The sequence below is a fragment of the Periophthalmus magnuspinnatus genome, chromosome 3, assembly GCF_009829125.3.
Source record: "Periophthalmus magnuspinnatus isolate fPerMag1 chromosome 3, fPerMag1.2.pri, whole genome shotgun sequence".
NCBI classification, from domain to species: domain Eukaryota; kingdom Metazoa; phylum Chordata; class Actinopteri; order Gobiiformes; family Gobiidae; genus Periophthalmus; species Periophthalmus magnuspinnatus.
The window spans coordinates 21520257-21543585 of NC_047128.1; the positions used below are offsets into that span (position 1 = coordinate 21520257).

General features: G+C 36.3%; 1 protein-coding gene across 1 annotated transcript; it reads right to left on the reverse strand.

Moving 5' to 3' along the window:
• Positions 1-4093: 4093 nt before the first annotated feature.
• cd81a (CD81 molecule a) lies at positions 4094-22150 on the reverse strand. The gene is made up of 8 exons (XM_033985342.2): positions 21957-22150; positions 15567-15681; positions 8226-8323; positions 8071-8145; positions 7454-7576; positions 6292-6390; positions 5957-6040; positions 4094-5883 (listed from the first exon to the last, which is right to left on the reverse strand). Exons 1-8 carry the CDS (start codon positions 22020-22022, stop codon positions 5821-5823), a joined length of 723 nt encoding a protein of 240 aa, XP_033841233.1. The 5' UTR covers positions 22023-22150; the 3' UTR covers positions 4094-5820.
• Positions 22151-23329: the final 1179 nt, after the last annotated feature.

The window sequence follows — 23329 nt, forward strand, 5'->3', positions numbered from 1 at the left end:
AGGCAGCCTAAAGCCAATTTAAAGGCCTACTATGTAACTTTTCTGGTGAAGGGTCTGACACAAGCTTGCCTCTAGGAAGATGCAATTGTTAAGTTATGTGGAGTGTTATTGAAGTACAGATTTTATTGTTGTTATAAAAAAGCACCTTAGAACATGCATTCTTGCTGGGAGCGGCGTCACATTTCCACCTATACCTTGACCTGGTGGTGTTCCCTGCATGAAAGCTGCTGTACTGGGGAGCATTAAAGACAGGGCAATACCATCCCCATGGAGACAAGCTGGTGGCTGACCCTTAACCAGAAAAGTTACATAATGCCCCGCCAATATTACCTTCAGTAGACTTCCCTCTGGGCTCCAAGACTCCCCTGAAAATGTGATTTAAAATCTCAGTCAGACTTTAATGATTCTATGACTATAGTAATATAAAGCAGAGTATAAAGCAGAGCTATCAAATGCATTAGGTCTGTTGGATAGGGTTTAAAATCTGTAAGCTAGATGCCGATTTCAGTGTTGTAACATACATGGTGGAAATGTTCTGGTGCTCATGCTTCTTTGGGTGAATGATGAATATAATACCAATGTAGAAGTAAGGTTGCCTGCCTGTGTATAGCAGACTTTGTATAGAACTGTTACTTTAGCTGTCTAATATTAAAGACATGTAAAAATAATCCAACAAATGCAATACATAAGTGGTTGCATCATTTGATTAAATTAAGCTGTCATAGAGTTGGAGGTTAGTAAGAATTGATAGTGTCATGCTAGTGAGTGGAAAATGCAGGGATGTGTGTACTAGTGAAAAGGAGGGACTGGGAGGAGGGTGGGGTTTGAGTCAGAGAGTTGAAACAAGGTTTGAGATAAACAAGCAAAAAGTCCAGCACAGCAGTCCCTGAGTTTGATAAAGTGAGCTCCAAGGTGCAAGAAGGATTAAGCCAAGAATGCACAGTCCCATTCACATCTAAAGCAGTTTATTGTTTTTTTTTTCCAATTGGGGCAAAAGGAGTTGCATGTTAGCCAGTCTGGTCCTATAGTTGTTTAAACCTCCAAGAATGTGGAAATTACTTCATCGCCCTGAGCGTACATGAGAAATCTTTTGGGGATGGTTTGGGAATCTGAGAGTGAGTGTGAAGAGCGGTGATGTGTCAGGATGTGAGAGGTCCAGGGAGGGGACTGTGTCAGAAACGGTGGGGCCATGTGGCTTTTGCACTATTACAGAGAAAAAAACATTCACTCCATGTGGGTGTGGGTGAGACCAAGAACACGTCAAATCAGAGATTATTGTAGCACTACGTGGGCTACAACAGGTCATGACCTTTCCTCTTTCAACAATGCATCTAAAACATGTGATGCAGAATCTGTGACTAACTATGTCAGTCATATGCAGTGGACCAACCAAGTTTTCAGTCACATTTGGTATAATTAAAGACCTGACAAGTTTATTTACTGTATCCTCAGAAGGCTATTTGTACAGCCATCAACATTAGTGGTTTTAATTAAGTTGTAATTAAGTTTTATATTCCCTATTATGAAAGGCTGTGGCCCAAATTCTGGCAGTGCAACTATTTATCAGTATAGTTGATGCTGAATGCTAGTTTGGAGAAAAAAGGAAAGGGGATTTTGGCGTTGCAGTGGATTATAGCAGACCAGTGTTGGAATCCAGTGACTCCAAGTCTATTACTGTCAACTCTAAGTCACAAAATAAACACAAGCATGTGAAAAACTATAAACTAGAGGAGAATATTGATGGCAGAGTTGCAATATCAAATCAGTTACTTTGGAATCTCCCTTCCACAAATGTTATATAGTTTAAATGTCTAGACTGTCTAGTTCTAGACATTTCAACATAGCATAAAACATTAAGATTCCATTCAATTAGATATGTGCTAATATGGCATTTTTTCTCAAGGTGTCCAAGATGGTGCTGGGTGTGTATCTTCAAAGGCATTCCTCAGACCAGATGCATTGTCAGCGCTCATGTGGATCATATTCTCCACAGAGATATGGAGGGACCACGGTGAGTAAAGACGGTGGGGAAAGAAAGTGAGTAAAGCAAGTTCTTGGCAAGATTGATTATATATATATATATATATATATATATATATATATATATATATATATATATATATATATATATATATATATATATATATATATATATATATATATATATATATATTATATATATATATATATTATATATATATATATATTATATATATATTATATATATATATATATATATATATATATATATATAATCAATCCTTGTTGGAGGTACTGAACCCCACCAGTTTCATATGCACATTCACCGAACCCTTCTTTATTGAAAAATAAAATATTATTTTTTTTCTAATTCAAGACATATGTATGTTTTACTGGTGCACAAAATGAACCGTGCATTAACATCACTGTGTTCAAAGAATAAAACCAATACAATGCATGAACTCACAACAAATTACATGCATACCTTTTTACAAAGACATGACCTTTTTTAATACTACCACACTGAAATGATTTAAATTTTTAACCTTATGTATTCCAATAATGAACTTATCGTATTTATGCTATTTATTATTTTTTACATTTTAACACACACCCATCACCTAATTTCCATCACACTAGAATAATAATGAATATTTACTGCAAATCAGTATAACTTCTGCTGTTGCCTTTGAGAGACCAGTTCAGAAATGCATGGCTTCACCTTGACAAGTGCCACTCTCATGTCATTTTCACAGCAAAGTCTGTTCCTTTTCTTCATTTTTATATCGTTTTGTTTTGATGCTGTTCAAACGGCTCATTTAAGTTGGGCGGGTACTGCGATAAGCACATCAAAGGCTGCATTTGTTGAATTGGGACATGGCCAGCGTGTGGAGACGCTCGCAGTCCGCGAGTCATATGAGTCGGGTGCATGTCTTGACCTCTGCCGAACCCCTAGGGTTTGATCGATATATACATATATACATATATACATATATATACATATATACATATATATATATACATATACATATATATATATATATACATATACATATACATATATACATATATATATATATATATATATACATATATATATATATATATATATATATATATATGACTTTTCTGGAAACTTGACATGCTCTTCTGTTACAAACAATATGCTGAAAAAAATTGCAAGAAAGTGTTTTTAATACCAAGTAGTGATACTGTGGTATAAAGTCCTACAGTGCCATCTGGTGGCTCCATCTCAGATTGTAAATGCAAAATAGTTTTTACTCTCAACATTGTAAATTTGATTTTGCCTTTTAGAAACACAGAAAATGGTAATCAATACTATACAATGTTCAAATTATGTGAAAATCAGATTTCACAGTTGCGCAGCACCACCACCAGAGTCACTTAAATACTCATAGACATGCATGGTAAGAACATTTAGCTTGTTTGGAGTGAGCAAAAAAATAATAAATATAATATTGACTCAATTTAAGTATTAAATAGTTTGGTGTCATATTACAATGTGTCTGCGTTTGTTATTATTGTATTTTACATCTCAGTTTTTGTCCAGTTGACAGATTTTATATTTTTCTTTTACTACGGATCATACCTGGACGACTGAGGGATTGAAATACTGAGATTTACATCTCAATGTTCTTAAATTCCTCCTCTGGGACAAATAAAGTTTGATTGATTGATTTGAAAAAATATGTCAGTCAAATAAAGTTTTCCATCTTTATTTGTAAAATACATCAAATCCCTTTATATTTGGGCAAACCAAACGTCTGCAAGAGAAGGAAGGTGAGATTTGAGTGGCAGAAGAACTGGTGTTGATCTTCAAATCCAAAAGATGAGTAGAGCTTGTACTTGTTGTTCTTCCAATGCCTTAGTAGGGTATATCAAAACTTTTCTGAGCAGGCACACAAATTTTGAGCTTTCCTGAATTGTTTTAGAAAGGTCTTTCAGAATTAGAATAAGAATATTAATACTATGTAAACTACTATAGTTTAATATTGCTGAAAAGTACATTTGAGTGTTTTTATTCTTATTGTGGTATCAAATCAGTGTTGAGTAGGATTTTCCTAAATACACTTTGAAATATGGGTATTTTAACAACACAAGCCCTTTACATCAGACACTCTAGGCACTGCCACAAATCCCCCTCCCTTCAGGCAGACTCCTTTAACAACGTACCAGACAAAGATATCACAATACAAAGAGAAAAAGGCATATAATAAGGTTTTCTACAGCCTTCATGATCTTCATTAGTACAATACTTCAGAGCTGTAAATATTACAAGACACTTAACTGTTTGTCAGTTCAAGAACACATTGACACGACATAGCTTTTAGTTGGTTGACACAAGAGTGTGGTAATGCAGGTTACACGTGTTAAGTCTGAGCTTGGTAAGAGTGAGAAATGAATTTGGCAGTTGGCTCTAGAAAAAAAAAAAAAAAACCTACATTAGCCAATAACCCTAGTTAGTACTGTATTAGTGGGGCTACACTGCCTTCTACTGGTACAAATATGGCCATAGCTAACATTGGAAAAAACACTTCAAATACACATTACCACAGTCACTTGGATTTTCACAAATTATGTAAATTAAATTACCCCATCATAGCAGATATAAATGCTTTTGTTTTCAACATTTCTCTTGGCATGTGACATAATAGTCTGGATTCATTAGTAAAGCTAATGCAAGTTGGATAAATCCTGAATGACTGGCTGAAAAGATGGTGTTAAAGTTATTTGGGATACTGTGGTAAGGCTATTACAATACCAATGTGTCAACTGTTGATCTGGTAGGTCCTTAGCTAGTGAGCATAGAAGATGCAGCTGTGTGCAAACTGACTAACATAATTGCAATAGTTAAACATGACACTTGTACAGTGAAATGTAAATGTACAGTAAAATGACACAACCAGCCTATATGTAGCCAATTTGAGATTATGACTCCTTCATCAAATGCATTTTAAATTTTTCAACCTTTATAACACCACAAACCAAATACCTTTGTTTTTTGATCATGCCAAATAAAGATAAGATGCATTAAATTTAAAACTGCATCTATTACAATAAGAGTTACTCTGAGCTTTAGGCTACATCTTACTCCTTCAAGAATAGATTTGAACATGAGATGAACAACCATCAGTCAAAAACAAATAAACATCAAACCCGCATCCAGTCAAAATGACTATTCACTTTGACTTTGGTTCCATAGGTAAAACTATAGACATTCCTTATTTAGTAGACTACTGTATCCATCATATGGCAACGTGGACAAAGATAATGGTCTTTGGGACGGGGAAGCCTACACTAGTACTACACTAGTGCTCTTCTTATATCCACAGTCTGCTTTAGTTTGAGGGCAAGGCATTCAAGCAGACAGTTGAGGATAAGAATCTACTGTAATACAATATCCATGCTCAGGCAGTCATAAAGCACTGTTAATATATATATTTATATACAGTTTATACAGTGAAAAGAACATCCATAAAACTAAGAATATAAGAGCATGTTTATAGGCATGAAAGCAGTAGATCACTAAACAATTAGGGCAGCGATGAACTGGGCTTCTTTCATAAGAGTGATATAAAATCTACACTTCAGGTTAGAATAGCACTGGTCAAATATGCATAACAGCATTTGTGACTAACAAAAAAATCAGTGTAAAAAAACTAAAACAAAAAACAAAAAAAAGAAGATGGTTTTGTCTAAGGCTGACTAAGTCCAGCGAGCAATATATATATGAGGGTTCCTGCATATAAAAAGACAAAAAAGAAAACTAAAGAAACCACTTCTTTCCATTGATTTAATAAGAGTATGGCAGCCTGATCTTTAGTAGACTGGGCTGTTTCGGATCCCACAGCACAGCACCATACTGAAGATCATCTCAAAGATCTAAAGAAAAAGAAGACTATTAGACTATTCTTCTATCTATATGCAAATTACAACTTACTGTAGCACAGCTTACCATAATCACTGCAATTACAAGTGCGGAAATTCCAATGAGATAAATCTTGTCTGAGAACAACTCTGTGAGTCTAGTATGGCAGCTCTGCAAAGATAAACAAATAAACATACATTATATTCATGGCTTCACAAAACATTTTAAGGCAAAGGACACCCACAACCCAATCTGTTATACATTATTTTTATTAGCTTATTAGCAAAGAGTATCAGGATAATAGCTTGAAGATTAACTTAGGCTTATGTGTCTTCAACAAATTTACTTATAAACCGCTTTACAATTTTGCTAAAATGGTGATGCAGTGAAAATGCACAGCTCAAATCAATATACAAACTTACAACTGTGGTAAAAGAACTTGGGCAGATGTCATTGATGCCAGTAGCCTGAGTGAAGATTGTGAACAGCTGATCAGCTCCACCTTTACCGCAGCATTGGAGCTGTAACACAAAAAAACACATATGATCAATTTCAGCGTGTAAATGTACATTACAGAGCATAACCAAAAATAGAAAGAATCACTTAATATTCATACAATATCAATATTCTCCACTTCATAGCAAAATCCTAAGCATTTTCTTTTAGAGCTTACTTATAAATCAGCAATTGCATAAGTGTCAAAGATGAACACCTTCTCTTCATTTCTTACAAGTTTTAGACTTTCCACCTGCATTCATTCCAATTTGCTTCATACAAGTTATAATTCAACACCCACAATCGGCATACTAGTCTCCGGGACACATTAAGCAGACCTGAATCCATTCTTACCCATTAAATCCCTGCATATGTATCATTCTATTATGAATATTAAATGTCATTAGGTATTTTTCTAGCATTAGATGAAAAACCAACACCCTCCGCCAGTGTTTTGCAGCAACGAATATTTGTTGGTATTTTCTAGACAGTCATCATTCTAGGTTATACTTAAATAAGCCAGGGATTAAATGTCCAAAAGTATACATAAATACATGACCTTATATGACTTGAAGTTGATACTTGTTGTTTATTCTTCTACTGTTAATCTCTTTTGTATCCAAGTTGTAAAATGAACCTAGATTGCACTCGCAAGTCTGAGTCACGGGGAACATCTGTCAGAGCTGATTAGTATTACTCGTGCTCCACTTCCCAACTAATGGATGCTGAAAGCAAATCACCACGTTGCACCAAGTTTCACCCTTGCTGTGTCCTGTTCTGTGTGTGTCTGCTCCCTACTTTGATTGTAGAACACTCCAACCATGAAGGAGGAGCTAGCCTTCACCATAAATAGCTTTGATGTATAATCTGTATAGTATAGGATAAACATGGTCCAGCCTTTATCCTTCTGCAATATTAGCAATTAGCACTACCTAATGGTAAAAGAAAGAATAGCAACTCATTTATATCTGGGTCACACCTGCTGCACTGGTCAAGCTCTCAGCTGTCACAACATACTTTAAATTCACAAATTATTGCATCTATTTATGATATATTAGCATGTTGTTTGGAGAGTGGATTTGGTCATACCGTTTCATGGAAGAGCTTGAGCACAGTGGCGAGGGTTTTCTTCCTCTCGTCAGGGCCAGAGAAGTCTGTTTTTGTGGCCTGATTGTAAAGTGAGTCATAGAAGGTTATCATCTCCCTTGACACCTTAAAAGGGGACAAGAAAAGGACCAGTGAGAAAATAACACACTTCATGCTTTATTTCATGCACTTTAAAAAAAAAAAAAAAAATTATTGGCAATAGGAATGTCAAGATTATTTTGAACAGTTACAACTATCGATAAAACTGTCACAAAGTAAAAGAAAATAACTAATTGCGAAAAATTTTAGAAGCAAAATTCATAATTTCATGTAATTTCTATTCAATCTTAATAGTCTAAAAAGTAAACAAATGTAAAAAGCTTTTCATCTGGTTGCACATTATCATACTGGAGGAATGGTATTAAATAGGTATTAGAAAGATTTGTTGTTTGGTGGTATCAAAAATTGCAAATAATTGTTAAATTCAATAATCATAACACTAAAATTTGATATTATGACATCCTTTTTTAAAACAACTTCAATTGAAAAGCAAAGAAAATGTTGTGTGTTAGAGACAGCTATAGCAATAATATTTTGAATATGTGTGTTTGAAGTATTACCGTTTCTTTGTTCATGTAGCCCCAGATTCCAGCTGCAACCTCACAGGCAAACAGAATGACCAGGCAGGCAAAGAACTGTAAGAAACAATGTAACCATCATCTTTTTGCTGTATTAAAAAACTACATTTTAAAAAGGAAAACAATGCCAAACTCACAGTCCCCAAAAGACACTGGGACTCCTGGATTGCGCCATAGCATCCAAGGAAGCCAACCACCATCATAACAGCTCCAACAGCGATCAGAATGTGGACACCTACACAAAAAAAGAGAAAAAACACACATCATTAAGTTATTCACAAAATGTATTAAAACATATAAAACCATCTGGAATACTAGATGAGCAAATGCAAATTTCCAAAAACTGCAGTGGCACTAGTTGACCAGAAGGGGTCGTGAAAGTTGTTGGCATAACAGGACCATGACTCCCTCTGTTCAACATATCCAAGTTCTATATCAATATCTCTCCATTTTTATTTATATATATATATATATATATATGGATGCTGGCTAATGAATGTAAAGGTCAGAGGTCAGGGTTTAGCTCAGGACAAGGAAAGATTTCACCAGTAATAAGGAAGTTAAAAAAAGACTGCACATTTTTCACGCCTTATTTGGGAAAACATAATGTAAATGATGACATCTTGGGATTCCTTAGCACCAATAATATCCCTTTTTAACTTTATGTGGGTGTTCAAAGATTTCTTTTTTGCCCTATTGGTGTAGCTTAAGCATTGCGGTGTGAATTATCTTGTAGACTTCAAAGCACATTCGCCATAATTAATGCAATAAATAGTCCCGAAGCAAAAGCCTTTTATAATTGCAGTTCATTACAATAGATATTAATAAGGGATGGAAACAAGATGTATGACCACATATTACTACCACTGTAAGTAAGAAATGCAGAACAGCAGAAAAATCCACATGATGCTTGCCTAACTCATTTCAGCATGCATAATTCTATGTTCTTAACATAAAAAGTTTCTAGTCTGATCAAAGTAGTCCTAAAAGCTCTGGAATGCCACTTACACCCCCTTAGCTCTCGCTTATCTATACAAAAGGTGGGACCAGGATGGCTAAATTATAAAGGTAACCTAAGGAGTTTTACCACAATCTATGCCATTACCTTACAACAAAACCTAAAGCTTGTCATTATGAAATGTTTGCAACAGACAGTAGGGAACCAGTGACATCACTGCACCGACCAGAGCATTCTCCCGGAGTTTTCCTGTTCTTCATCACAGAGGCAAAGGAGCTCTTTGTGTCCAGCCCTACATCATCAGTCCTGCTTGTCAGTTCAGACCTAATCATATTCTGAGCCACTAACTGGGATGGTACCTCCCTGTCCCTTCCCCCCACCTCTGCTCCAGCCACAAGACCACTTTTCTCTCACACCGCCGCCACACTGAAGGCTAATTTCTAAATCGATAGCTTGGCGACTGACCAAGTAGCCGCGCCATCTCTTACTCTGGCTCTTTAGTCTGACGGTCACTCGTTTGAATAACAGCAATCTAAATCTCTGGCACAGCGCCACAAACACCACCCATTTGTCCTTTCCATGTAATGGTTGGCCCATTCCAAATTATGCCATCAATAATTTTATTTACTTGAATGTCTTTTCCTGTCTGACTTGATACAATCTGCTTGTGGATCCTCTCCCTTTACAGATGCTGTCAGCCTGTATTCACCAGCTTTGTATGTCACCCAGAGAGGATAAAAACATTGTTGTTGTTTTTTAGGTTAGCAACATCAAAATGCAATTTAAGACATTTTGGCTTATTCTTAAGAATATTCAATAATATAATATTTGTACATTAAATTAAATCAAATCTATTTTAAATAACTGTAAGGACAAATCTTTACATTTGGACATCTGGACATTTGGAGGACTGTATTTTACTTGTATATTGATATTTGTGGCAATTTCTTCTTGTTTGATCATTTTTAAGAACTTTAAGAGATCTGAATGCCATATTTGTAGAAAGAAAATTATTATCTATTTATTTTTTTTAACTACAACATTGGTAATCTTTACCAATGGTTTTGGCTAGGTTTATTTAAAACATCAAATTTTTTAAAAGTACTTATACATAGGCATTAACAAAATCATTGTTTGAAAAAGCACTCAGTAGAAGTGGCCATGCTACTCCCTAGTCACTAATTGCTACAGTACAGAAAAGTCCTCAGGGGAATAACCAAGGATGAAGCCAATTGAGCAATGTATACATCCAGTAATTTATCCAGATGTGATCTGTTCCACGTGTCATCCGAGAATTGTTTATGGCACAATGAAAGCGCAACCGTCACCAGCTTCCTGTTTCTGATGCATTTTATTTTTAATGCAGCACAAAAGCCAGTAAATGTCTCAGTTCTATATTAGAGGACATTCAATGAAAAAGGCTGCTATTGCCACTACTCCTAATATTAATAAAACCAATAGTATTTGTACTAGTTATTACTAGTTTTGCTTCCTTAAAAATAAAGTTCAGTTCTTCTTTTGGCATTACAATTTTATTTTCATCAAATTGCAGGTCATCTGATTTCTGAAAGGTTAAGAAGACTCGGACCTTCCTCAGGTCAGAGGGACCGAAATGTTGTATTAATAAAAGTGAACAACCAAGTGAAACTGTGTGCGAGAGTCTTCTTAACCTTCCAGTCAAGTGCATCTCCTCCGACGCACCTGTTGCCCAGTCAGGTGTGCAGTGTCCTCATAGAAACGAGGTCATCTGATTTCAAAATGTTTGAGACAATCAGTGTGACACTACTATAGGAAAAAATTCAATTGCTAATAGCTCTTTATTTAGATTTTGAATGTAGACAACTTGTACCATTGTACCACTGTTGCTGCTATTGCCACTGCTCCTAATATTAATAAAACCAATTCTACTTTTACTAGGTACTAGTTTTGCAATCCAGACTCTGGTCACTGTTACTGTCAACTCATACAGTCACCATTACTACTCCTTCTTCTGCAATAACACTCTACTTCTACTGCAGCGGCTAATGGTGCAACTATAAAGAAATATCTGATCTAATATTTAGGACATATGCCAAAATGATAAAATATATTGGCTCCAATCACAGTGATTGTATAGGCATCTCTCCAAGTAATAAATGACAATAGGATTTTCAAAGTAATAGCTTCCTTAAGAGCTTCCTCTAGTCATACATGATTCTTTGCCCTTGGTACAAATGTTATAACTATATATTTACAACTACTATCACTAATTAATCTACTACAGTGCAATTAAATACTGTAACAACACCCTAAATCTAAGTACATTTCACGTTATTGCAATAAAAATGTCCCAAGCCTAGAATGTATTACTCATATTCACAATGAGGGTGTGGAAGTGACTTTCCAAATACAAAATGAAATGGTGTGCTTTACTGTCACGTTATCCTAAGGGCAAAAAGATGTTTTTGTCCTTGCAAAATACAACAGAATACCTTCCAGTTTTTCATACCGCAATTGCAATGTATGAATTTATAAAGATCAAAAATTAAATAAAATACATACATCAAATGCATGTTTTAGTTGCCATCAGTTATGTCATAATGAATCCCTAACAGTTTGGGTAATATAATATATGAGTGAATATTTTACTGTCAACCTGAGTCAAGTGGTTGCAGTAATGACTTCCTGAGGGCTTCCTCCACTCATCTGAAGGCAGGAGATGTGTTTGGTAGTGGCTGAATTACCTGCTCTCTGGCCGTACATAGCCCATTACATGGCCGTGTAAGGCTTATGGTTACACATTATGTGGGAAAAGTGCTTTAGAGCTCAAACCATGAAGCGTGGGGCTGAGTGCAGCTGTTCTTCTCATTAGGCCTGCTCTCTTCTGAAACATGAGGAATCACACCCAGAGAGGCCCTATATGTACAAGAGGGCATGCATAAAGAATACCCCGTAGCCACACAGCAATTTCTACTCTCAGAAATTAAAACAAGCATTCATCATGTGACGCCTCAAATGTAATCAACATGTCTGAACCCAATGTCCTATTGATCGGCCACGCCCAGAATCCAAAGTAAAATGCTGTTACAATGTGGAATGTATTTGTGCTGCTTGCCCGAGTTTAATTAGATTCTCCTCAGTGGCCACAGATGATGCCAAAACAATGCTTAGTTTGTGTGTTTGTCAAAAGCTCATTTGTGAATGTTTAAAAATAAAGTTCAGTTCGTTTTTTGGCATTACACTTTTATTTTTTATCAAGTTACAGGTCATCTGATTTCAAAATGTTTAAGACAATCAGTGTGGCACTGCTACACTAAAGAATTCAATTACTAATAGCTCTTTATTTAGATTTTGACGTTGTTTTATTAACAAATGTGAAAGGTTTGCCTTTTGTCCTTTTGAACTTAACTGCTAGTAACTAACCAACTGCTATAATCATGTAAAACATTCAACAGTGAAGCTAAACTTAACAAAACACACAACACTTAAAACAATGGATTTGGAGGGAAGCCTTGCCCTGTACGGTAGACGAAAACATTTGCTGGGTAATTGTATGCGCGCGGGTGAGGGAGGGAGAAGGGGGGGTTAAAAAAAAGTAGTCTCCATATTGAAAAGTTCCTGGCAGCAGGGGATGGAGAGAGCAGGAGGAGGGGCGCAGACAAAGAAATGGCGAACAACAAGAGGAAAAGAAAAAGGAGAAGCACTGAGACGGGGCGACCAAAAACAGTAACCACAACCAGATGGGGAAGTGTACGAGAGCGACAGTGGAAAGAAACCAACCCGGAGAGGGAAACTTTCACAGATGAAGGAGGAAAGGAGGGAGGAACAGAGAGAGGGAGGAGGACAAGGGAGGGCCAGTGAAGAATTTTTTCCTACACCGAACTGAGCTTTTTCTTCTCTCTTTGGGAATGAGAGGAAGGCTTTATGTAATGTTTAGGACGCAATCACCCAGGAGAAAAAAAGTCCCTCAGTAGTTTCCCCTTTGAATCGAGAGAAGGCTTCTTTTGGGACCAAACCACAGCTATGCCCCGCTAGAAGACAACAAGCACAAGACGCCAAACAACCACTGTATTTCAGAAACACAGAAATTCTACTTTTGATTTCAGGTTCCTCACAGAGCACCAGGTCAGGTTGTTGGGGAAGCACAGAAGCAGAATGATTGAATGCAGGTTGTTGAGCTTTGAGAGAGGAGTGGGTCATGTGTTTTTGAAGTCTCATGATAAAGAGGCCGTGTGTGAGAGTGCTGTTGGGGCCAGCCAGTCACAAGTTGCTGGTGTTCCCATTGAGGTGTGGTCACTCGACTTCATTAGAACATTTGTGACACCACTTGACATATTCACATGTGGGGACTGCTGAAAGCTGTGAGAGAAGGCAGCGATTTGTGTTGATGGATTTGAAATGTCGTGAAATTTTTAGATAAAAATTTTGTGGCAGTTGGGCCAAAACAAATGTGTAAGCAATTATCTTTTGTTTGCTGTGCTGACACATTTACAGCATGGGTTTCTAGAGAATCAAAAGTTATATTTAACAAAGTTGCTGTAGAAACTCAAAAGAATGTTCAGAAATAAATCATGAAATTATCTGTAACTTAAACTAAAAATCTCCAAATTTTAAAAGTTTGCACATTTTTCAACGCAAATCTGCACTATTTAATACAGAAAGTATGCCTCCCTTCAAACATGGATTTTAAACTTAATATATTTTGTTTTCTTTATCTTTATAATAATAACAACTTCTTTTTATTTATTATTATAATAATTATTGCTGTCTGTGACATCCCTAACAGCCAAGTTCATGTTGTGGTTAGATCATTATGGAAAAGCATATGGTACTACTCATAAAGGATTAGCAGCTTAGAGCAGACACTAATTTAGCAAATTTAATTAGGATGACTCTGCTTTATCTACACATTTTGTAATGGCACTTAGGTGTAACCAGAATGATTTGGCCCTTTTCAGGAAATTTAGGAAGTTTTAAGGTTTGATCAACCTGTCAAAGCACTGTTGCTATCAAATTTATAGGCTCTTAAAATGTCACCTCTTTCTCTTTAGCTTATTAATAATGAATATTACTTTTTGTCTTAATCAATACAGCCTCACCAATAAAAGCATGTCCATTTGCGAAGACCATTAATATTGATGTGGCCTATCATTACATATCATTTCACTTGCAGTAGTAGTGTTAGTGTATGAAACTATATATACTATATGCCACGTCCAATTAATCCTAATGTCAATGCTAGCTCCCATAATGCATTATCTTGATCTCACAGACAGCAGAATTTTGTATTTTGTCCAAATTTCACAAATACATTTTATTAGTTAACTTTTTCCCTTAAATTTAAGCCAATGTTATTTAACTACAAGACCAACTGTGTGGTCTGATGCTGGCTATGGTTATTTCCAGGTGTTTTCCTTTTACAAGACACAAGTTAATGTTTTCTTTCCACCCAGTAAGCACAAAGTAAGGCAGAGACATTCATTTTAATTCTTGTCCGAGGCAGCAAGGCATTTTGTGGAAACTATGACCTACGGGTACACTGTATAAAACACGAAGAGGCCATCAGTATTCATTAAAATTACTTCATATAACTTAATATAACTTTTAACTGTATTATTCTATTCAACCAACACTACCAAAAGTTTGGATACATCCTCTCATGCAATGTTTTTTTTTTTTTTTGCTTTCATTTTATTACTTTCTACATTTTATATACATATGGAAGACATCACATATTATAATTTTTTTAATATTTTATTTTCAAACCCTTAAAGTAGCCACCCATTGCTTTGTTGAAAAATATTTAGTAGTGTCCAAACTTTTGACAGGAAGTGTATTTTAAACAACTGCAGTTAAAAGTTTGGACACACCCTCTCATTCATTCGTTTTTTTTTTATTATTTTTTACTACTTTCTACATTTTTGATACATACATTTTAAACATCAAATATATAAAGCAAGGTATATGGAATCATGCAGAAAGAAAATTTGTTAAATAAGGCAAAGAAAGTGGATGCAAAAATAGTTTAAAAAAAATAAATAAAGAAAAAAAAACACTGAATGCGAGGGTGTGTCCAAACTTTTGACTGGTAGTGTATATTACTAGATTTGTGACTTTTTTTTTTTTTGAGGACAATTGTTGATGCTGGGAATGAACCTCACAATGCTCAAGCCAACACATAGTCTGGCATGTGCTGCTACTTAAACTACTTGACTATCAGGCAGCGCAACAAAGTTTTTCCACTGGCAGATAATTTTGTTCGTGATAAGTATAAAATATATGGAAACCCGGGAAGAAATGACAAGCAGCATTCCAGAGTAGGAAAAAACCTAGAGTTAAAAACCATGGATGAAGGGTTGAACATAAACTAAAAAATCAGTTAAGCCATCAACAAACCAGGCTAATAATTGAGCCATAATTACTATATAAAGCTAAACTTGTGAAAACACAGCGTTATTAGGAATTCAGGCTAATTTCCCAATAAAAGTTTGTTTTTTGCTCAAGTATGACTCTATAAAACTGGATGTGCAATGATACATACTGATGTAGAATGTGTTGGGCGCTTGGGCTCCTTCATACTGGATTCCAAGCAGTGTACTGGTCTTCTGGTCTTGCCGCAGCCACAGGGCCACACCCAGGATCACACCTCCTGCAAGCTGGAACATAAACACAATGCTTATTTTCTTTAAAACCATTTAAAAACCGCAACATAAAAATAATTTACTAAACCAATTATGCACATTAAAGCCAACCCACAAGAGGTGATTTGGGGTGACTGTAGTGTAGCTTACATAAGACCATTTATAGTGTAAACAAAAGACTACTACAAACTACAAACTACTTCAAAGCTAAACGCACAATCCAAAACACTATAAACTATGTAATTCAACTGTAACTTTTTTGTATTGCTTCCTCAAAAACAGAAAGTTTGGATAATGTCTGGGTGGAATAAAAAAAAAAAAAAGATCAAATCAACCGATTGCGGTTGATTTGATCGTATTAAAAGTGAAAATTGGTTCTCAGTATTAATTTACCACCACAGAAACAATGCAGTACTTTAAATAATTGTTATTTAACTTAAAAACTTCTTCCAAAATCTGAATTTCAAACCACATGCTTTTACAGGATTGGCTACAGACCTCTCAATTACAAAATAAAAGACTAAACCATATAATTGACCCTAGAAATGACAGAATGGGGATCTAGATTAAAATTTGAGAACATTGTATCAACAAGTACATTCTGGTACACTAAAAATGTTTTCAGGTTTTGCTTTTTCAGCAAGAAAAATATATTTAACAGTCCTGTATTGCACAAAATTGAGTATTGAGAGCTTTAAGCTATATTATAATGTTGTTATCTCATCTCATCTCATGTTGTGTTTCATTCACACATGTTTGAGTAATCCTTTATTATTTGTCTACATTTCCAAAGCTCAAAATGCGCTGTCTCACCTTGTGATGTCAGGAAGTGGTAGCTTTCATGTTAACAGCTACCTCTTACCTTTTGTTCAGTAAGACTGGCAATTCTAGAGCTGAAATTACCCAAATGATTCCAGTGAAGGTGTATAGAGTTTAAAAACACATGACAACACAAGGTGGAACAGGGTGTTTTTCATGTTGAGAGAACAACTTGTTTGAGAAACAAAACTCTGGGTATGTTTTTGATGAAGAAACAACATTATAAGATGTATCAGAGCATAGCAGATAGGTTCTTATATTAACTGTATCCTTAAAGGGCCTAAGCTTCAAAGTCTTTGTTTTTACTTTTCACTTCTTTATTTTGTCAATTTCCTTGAGGAAAACTGTCAGATGTAGCAGCTGTGAAACATTGTTCTCAACATAGGTTTACATTGGCTTCACTTTTTTGTTTAGACAAAAGAAATCCTAAATATAACTTACACATAGCACAACTTAAATAAACTTTTTCTGTAACACCTTACTCAAGTTTTAAACATCTACGGAGAACCAAAATAAAGAAATCAACTGATCCAAATCTAAATGTCAACACAGGACTTGTTAGCACTGGTTGGAGCCATTAAAATTGTACTGCCTAGCAACCAGATCAACACCGTAACTGCTACGAGCACAGAAATTCAACACACATACACAGGAGCGCCACCGCAAAATGACTTTCTAACCAAGTGAACTCCCAACTCCTCACCGCATGGGCGAGATGATTCACTACAAGTATGACTGTGAAAACTATATACATTTTTATTTTTTAAATATGACTAGAGTTTATGCATTAAATGAGGTAGTTGTGATTAATGACTAGTGACTTAAGGAGAGTGTAGGCATTTCACAATTACAACATTACAAATAGCCTACAAGAATAGGCATAAAGCAGCTCATCAAAAATCTATGGAACGGCATTGAGCCGTCATTATGGTATGTGGGAAATCTGAGTCACTTTGGGGGAAGCCTCACATTGCTCCTTCTAGGCTGGAATCACAGTAACATGGCAGAAATTCGCCTGTGGTTAGTTCCAACAGTGAAGACTGCTACAGCACCAGGAAACGCTCCATTAGAAAGGAGTTGGTTCAAAATTTTGCCATTTCTGTAATTTAAAAAAAAAACAATTCCAAGTCAAATGATTACACTGCAATACACTACAATAATAAAGAAACAGCTGCAATTTTAATTCAAAACATTTAATGTAGCTTGTTATGGCATTCTGCAAAATACAAGCATTTTATTGGTTAAAAGTGTTATTTTTCAGTTTCTCAATAGCCATATCCTAACTCTAGTTTAGTTTAATATGTAATGCGAGCATTTTTTCCATGTTTAACAAATAGTTCCCTTTCCCTCTTCTTGACTCTTATCAATGTTACAAAACTGGGTTTTCCATAGAAACATGTTTGTCTAGAGATAAAGCCACTAATTTATGCAGACGTTTGTTTATTTTAATAAATACTGAACCCCGGTAACCAGCCGCCAAACACATATTTATGACAGTCTTGTTCCACAAACTTTTCTATGAGTATTGGAAACTTTACACAACCTATTTGGTTACTGGAAAGCCTCTGTTTGAAAAGCCAAAAGGCATATCTTAATATCTTAACAGAAAATGGACTGACCTGGTCAGTGATTTCATTACTTTTATTTAATCCCACCACACTGTGATCTCTAATGCTAATCATAACTAAATTCTATAACAGGATATTGCAATTACTAAAGTGGTAATTATGAATAATAATGCATTGTTAGCCGCTTTGCCAGACAGTAGCGGGCCTACTTGCACAAAGCTAAATAAGATTATGTAGCTACCCAAATAAGTAACACTAAAGTCGTTATAGGCAGCCTAGCATGTGTTTCTCATTAAAACAATGCATTCGTTGGTGTAAGACGTAAAACATGACGTGATAGTGTCATCACATTTACAAGACTCTGCTATCAGCAGATGCAGGCTCACATATATCATTTTTCCACAACGCTTATGATAGATAAGAATGAGTCATTATGTTCGTGTTTGTTGCCCCAAAGCAACAGGAGTGCCATCGCATTCTTTAAAACTAATGAGCTATTTAGGACTCCATAATGAATGTTTTACATTACATCTATTAATAATTAAATATATAAATTTTTACGTGTTTTACACTGCTAGTTTATAGACGATGTAACATTTTTATATCTTGTATCTTATCTTATATTTTTATAACTTGAGAGAAGTAGCGTATAACAAGCATAAACTAGGCAAGTAATTGAAATAATATCTTCCAAAAAGACAAAATTAAACTGAATGCATTACATAATTTTAAAATTTCACTTTCAAAATAGAAACAGCCATCATATCATCTTTAGATCTTCACTCTCCTGGTTCAACTCCCCCTGTGTCTATTTCTGCCTGTTGCCCGGCATACAGGGCTGTTGCAGAATGCGGGGCACGTTGAAGTGGGTGGTATGGGGGGATGGGGTGTGGTCTGCTGTTCCCATAAGACCACGCCGAGCCGCTGCCTCTCCCCTCTCCCAGTAACCTTTTAACCCTCTCAATGTCCACTTTGATTTATGGAAACAGGAGGGCTTCCTTTTTAAAGCGCCAGTCTGCAGTGCTAGCCTCTCCACGGAGCCTTTGCGGCCGCACATCACAGCCCACCTCTTCACCCGTGTGCCGGACTTGTTCAGCTCTGACAGATACACTGGCAAAAGCACTTTAGAGCAGCCAATAAAACTAAAAGGCCTAAAGTGGGCTTTTTGTGTTAAAGCAGGAGGAGGAGCTAGCCTACACGGGCGCGGTAATGCATCAACAATCGCATTACAATCACTTTTCACAAGGATTAGCAATAGCTCTTACCAACGACTAAACCAAACCTGGTAATCTAGTCTATTTTTCCATTTTAACTAACATCTACACAAGATACACAAGATAATCAGACTGTTTATGCAAATGAAATGGAGAGGCACAACCAGCACTCTATGGGTCCATTTCAGGATTATTTATTTGCATTTATGAGATCATCTTAATTACTTGAAAGCATAGGATTTCCTAGCACAGGAGATATTGTAATTTATTCGGGCCTTCCTGGCAAAACACATGTTAAATTTAAAAAATCGAATTAGAATATAAAGAATAATAATCTCAGCATAATGTCTATCTTGCATACAACTATTTATCAAAGTTTGGTCAACTATGCTTAAAGGGGCAGTACATATTTTTTACAACTGTGCAATAAAGTAAAATTTGTCTTGTCCTAGTACAGATATATTGTAAAAGCAGCTCTTAGGGTCAACACGAGACTGTCATATATGTTAAAGTCTAATTATAATTCGAGCTCTTAACAGGAAGTATTACTAAGAAAAAGAGAGAAGTAAGACAGTAAGAGAGAGTAAGAAATAAAGTACAGTGTAAATTATTTACAAAGAAACTAGCTCTGTTTTTCATATTCTGAATACTGTAAAAATGAAGCTAAATAAGAAATTAAAGAAAAATCATTGTATAGTATATTCCTACTACTACTCCTACTTTCCTACGCCACACCCACTTTATCATGCTCCCATCACATCTGGAAAATATTATTTAAATGAGTCAGAAAGATCACTGCATTTAACTCAAAAGTAGCGAGGTGGAAGCTCACCATTTGCTAAGATAATGCTACACTAAATCCATTCATTTCAAGTAGAGGTTTTGACAAAAATGGTTACAGCTGTAGAAGAATCTGTCCATATTTTTATCTATTGTATTTTTCAACTTTATAAGAGTTTGTGTGTCTGCATTCTTACATTTTGAAGAAGAAATGTGTGCAGACTACTTCTCATAAACTTCCACTAAATCTAAATCTCGGCACCAACTGTCACGACTGACAGCAGTGAATGGTGAAACCAAAAATGTTATTTATATTTTTAGCTCTGTATTTTCACTTTTACTTAGAGGATATATAAGCTACAGTTCACCAAGGGCATATCCAAATTTTAATAAAGTCTATCCAATCATATCCAATCAGTAAAGTCTCGAAAAAGGCACAGATTAGCACTAACATCTCTGGCAGTCTGCCCCATGGCAGATGTGGCTTCAGTAGTAGCTGGCAAACACCATAAGGGGCTTTAGAGGACATGCATTATCTTTCTTATATGGCCCTGTTCAGATATTAGTACAGACTCTTAGAGATTCATAAATTGTTGGTAACTCACAATATGTGTTCCTCTGAATTTCTACCATAGCATAAAAGACATGTTACCAGCAACAGCTTTCATCTGCCACGGCCAGCTTATTGCTTATTTCCAGCAAAGCCTTTATTATACAAAGCTGTCTGCAACATGTCAGCCTGTCGCCCGTAATGCACCATAACTAACATAATGTGTCCAGACACTGTCCAGTAACGGGAAGGGTGAGGAAAGGGCCAGGCATGGGCAGCAATTCAGTCTTCATTTAGCAGGTATGGACATTCACTGAGCAATGTAAATCAGAAGCTTTAAACTTGGCAAATAAAATACAATTTAGGCTAGATGCTAGGCTTGGTGGGGTGACGTCACAGATTGGCCACAGCCCTAACAGTACATTTCTATCAAGAACAGTAACTATCAAGTACTGCAGTGAAGTAAAAAAAAAAAAAAAAAAAAAAAAACTTTACATTTTCTCATTGTTGGACATTGTTCAAAAAGCAAAAAGTAGACTATAAGACCTGTTTGGGATCTAGCTACAAGAAGGATACCAGACTGGCTCTTTTAATTGTCCATTCACATAGTAATTCAGATTTCAAAAAAGGAGGATACCATCTAAACACTCACTAAATCTTTCCATGATCCATCAACCAGCACTGGGCCTTGAGTCACCAAATGGAAACCACCATGGCCCCCCTAAACTCCACCTCCTACGCGCACACACACGTGCACTCTCAAAAGTTGGGTGGAGGATGGAATCTAAACAAAGCCATTCCCCAAAGCCTCAGACAGACGGACTTCACTTTGCCCTGACCATGCTTGCTCTAAGAGAATCCCAAAGTACCATATTTCTTATTATTCTCATTTAGGTGAATTCAAAGCCAAATTGCAAGAGACCTTCACGTACATTTTTTTTTAGCAAGAAGAAGTGCATCTATGTGGCATAAGGATGAGGGCTCATGAAGGTTTCTACGCAATTCTGTGTTAATTTAGGCTTTTGTCGCGTGTCTAAACCATTTCACCTAATACAGTAAAGTGATTTTACCGCCTCATAGCGATCAGTGCTTATTAACAGCCAATTGGAGTGCAATGAACGAGGTGCCCCGTTATTCGGCTTTACGCAATACGCAACCACATTTGCTATGAAGAAAAAGAACTAAAGTGTTGTATGTGCCCAAGACTTCGCATGATAATGTTTTCCCTGTATCCACGCTATTTTCGATGAGCAAATCAACCAAACCGCAAGACAAGAAAGGATCTGGCGACGCGCACACACTCGCGACATGGTCCAAAAACAAGGTTGCTATGTGGTTATATATAAGCTTATTCCTTACCCAGAAGATGAAGTTGAAGAAGAAAAGCAGGTATTTGACACATTTGGTGCAGCCTTCGACTCCCATGGTGGTGCGCACGGTAAAGGAGAGATATTCAGAGATATGCGGAGTTAACGGGACGGCGGCGGTAAGAGCAGGCCAGGCAGCGTGCTTCAATCCTCACTGAAGTGCTCGCTGGATCTGTGAGACAGAGGCAACACCCAACTCCGCCCCCTCCTCCCTCAGAGATGGTGTCAAGGCACGTAAGGCACTCTGAAAAACGTATCTTTCCACAGGATATGCCATAATAAAGCACGCGTAATGACGTTGGAGGTCTCAAAAACGAGACAGATGTTATCAGGACATGGTTGGAATTATTTACCGTGCTTCATTTGAAAGATATGAAATTGACAAGATCACTGAGTCAAGTCTTCCACTCACTTGTCTCCATGGAAATGTTGTGTCTTTGCTTAGGATGTTTCACAGTAGCAGATGGCACAACCATACCAAGTTGCAGGTCAGATCTGTGGAGAGGCGACCCCTATCACAGTAAGGATGCATGTTTTGAAGGTATTTTTGTGCAATAAAACACTTTTAATTAAATAAATGCAAGCTAAACAGTTTTATGCCTACTTTGGAACATTCCAAACAAAGCCATATCCATGGAGAGAAACAGGTTGTGGACTCCCACCAGAAAGGTTATTTTATAGAGACTATAGTATATGATCATAAATAATCTTAGAATAATGGCCTTTCAATTGTGAACAACAGGAAACATTCATCTTCGTAAAAGCTACTTTGCCTTTGGTGCTAAGTTGTAATGCGCTTACCAGAAGTGCCAGTGGAGCCTGCATTTTTGGTTAACTTTTGTAACACATGTGGCCACCAGTCCTCCACCACCACTTGGGGCTGTTGTGTGGCAGGCAAGAATTTAATAGTCCCAAATCCAGCCATTTTAAAATAATCTTTGAAACTAACTTTTTTTTTTTTTTCTCATTTTTACTAATGTGTTGATGTTTTTAGAGAGAGCTTAAGTCAATCTGGTAAGATGTCACTCTGCATCCCGCATGTAATGTTTGCCTGAGGTACCTCCATAAAAGTCTTTTTTGCATGGTTGCTGCTTGAAAAAAATCAACATGCCATCTCTTGACTTACGAAGTGGTGTGAAGGTTACAACGACCGTCGATGATGTGACCAAAAAAATGTGACCTGCTTATGACAGAAGGTCACATTTTTAATGACTCTAGCTCAATTCACAACCACAAAGCAGTTTCTTTTCCTATGATGTAAAAAGGAACTACTCTCTAGTTATGATTTCCTGTGGTAGTATATCTGAAGAAGCAGCTAAGATGAGCAGCGAAACGTTTTCACCTACAACTTTTTTTCCAGTTAAC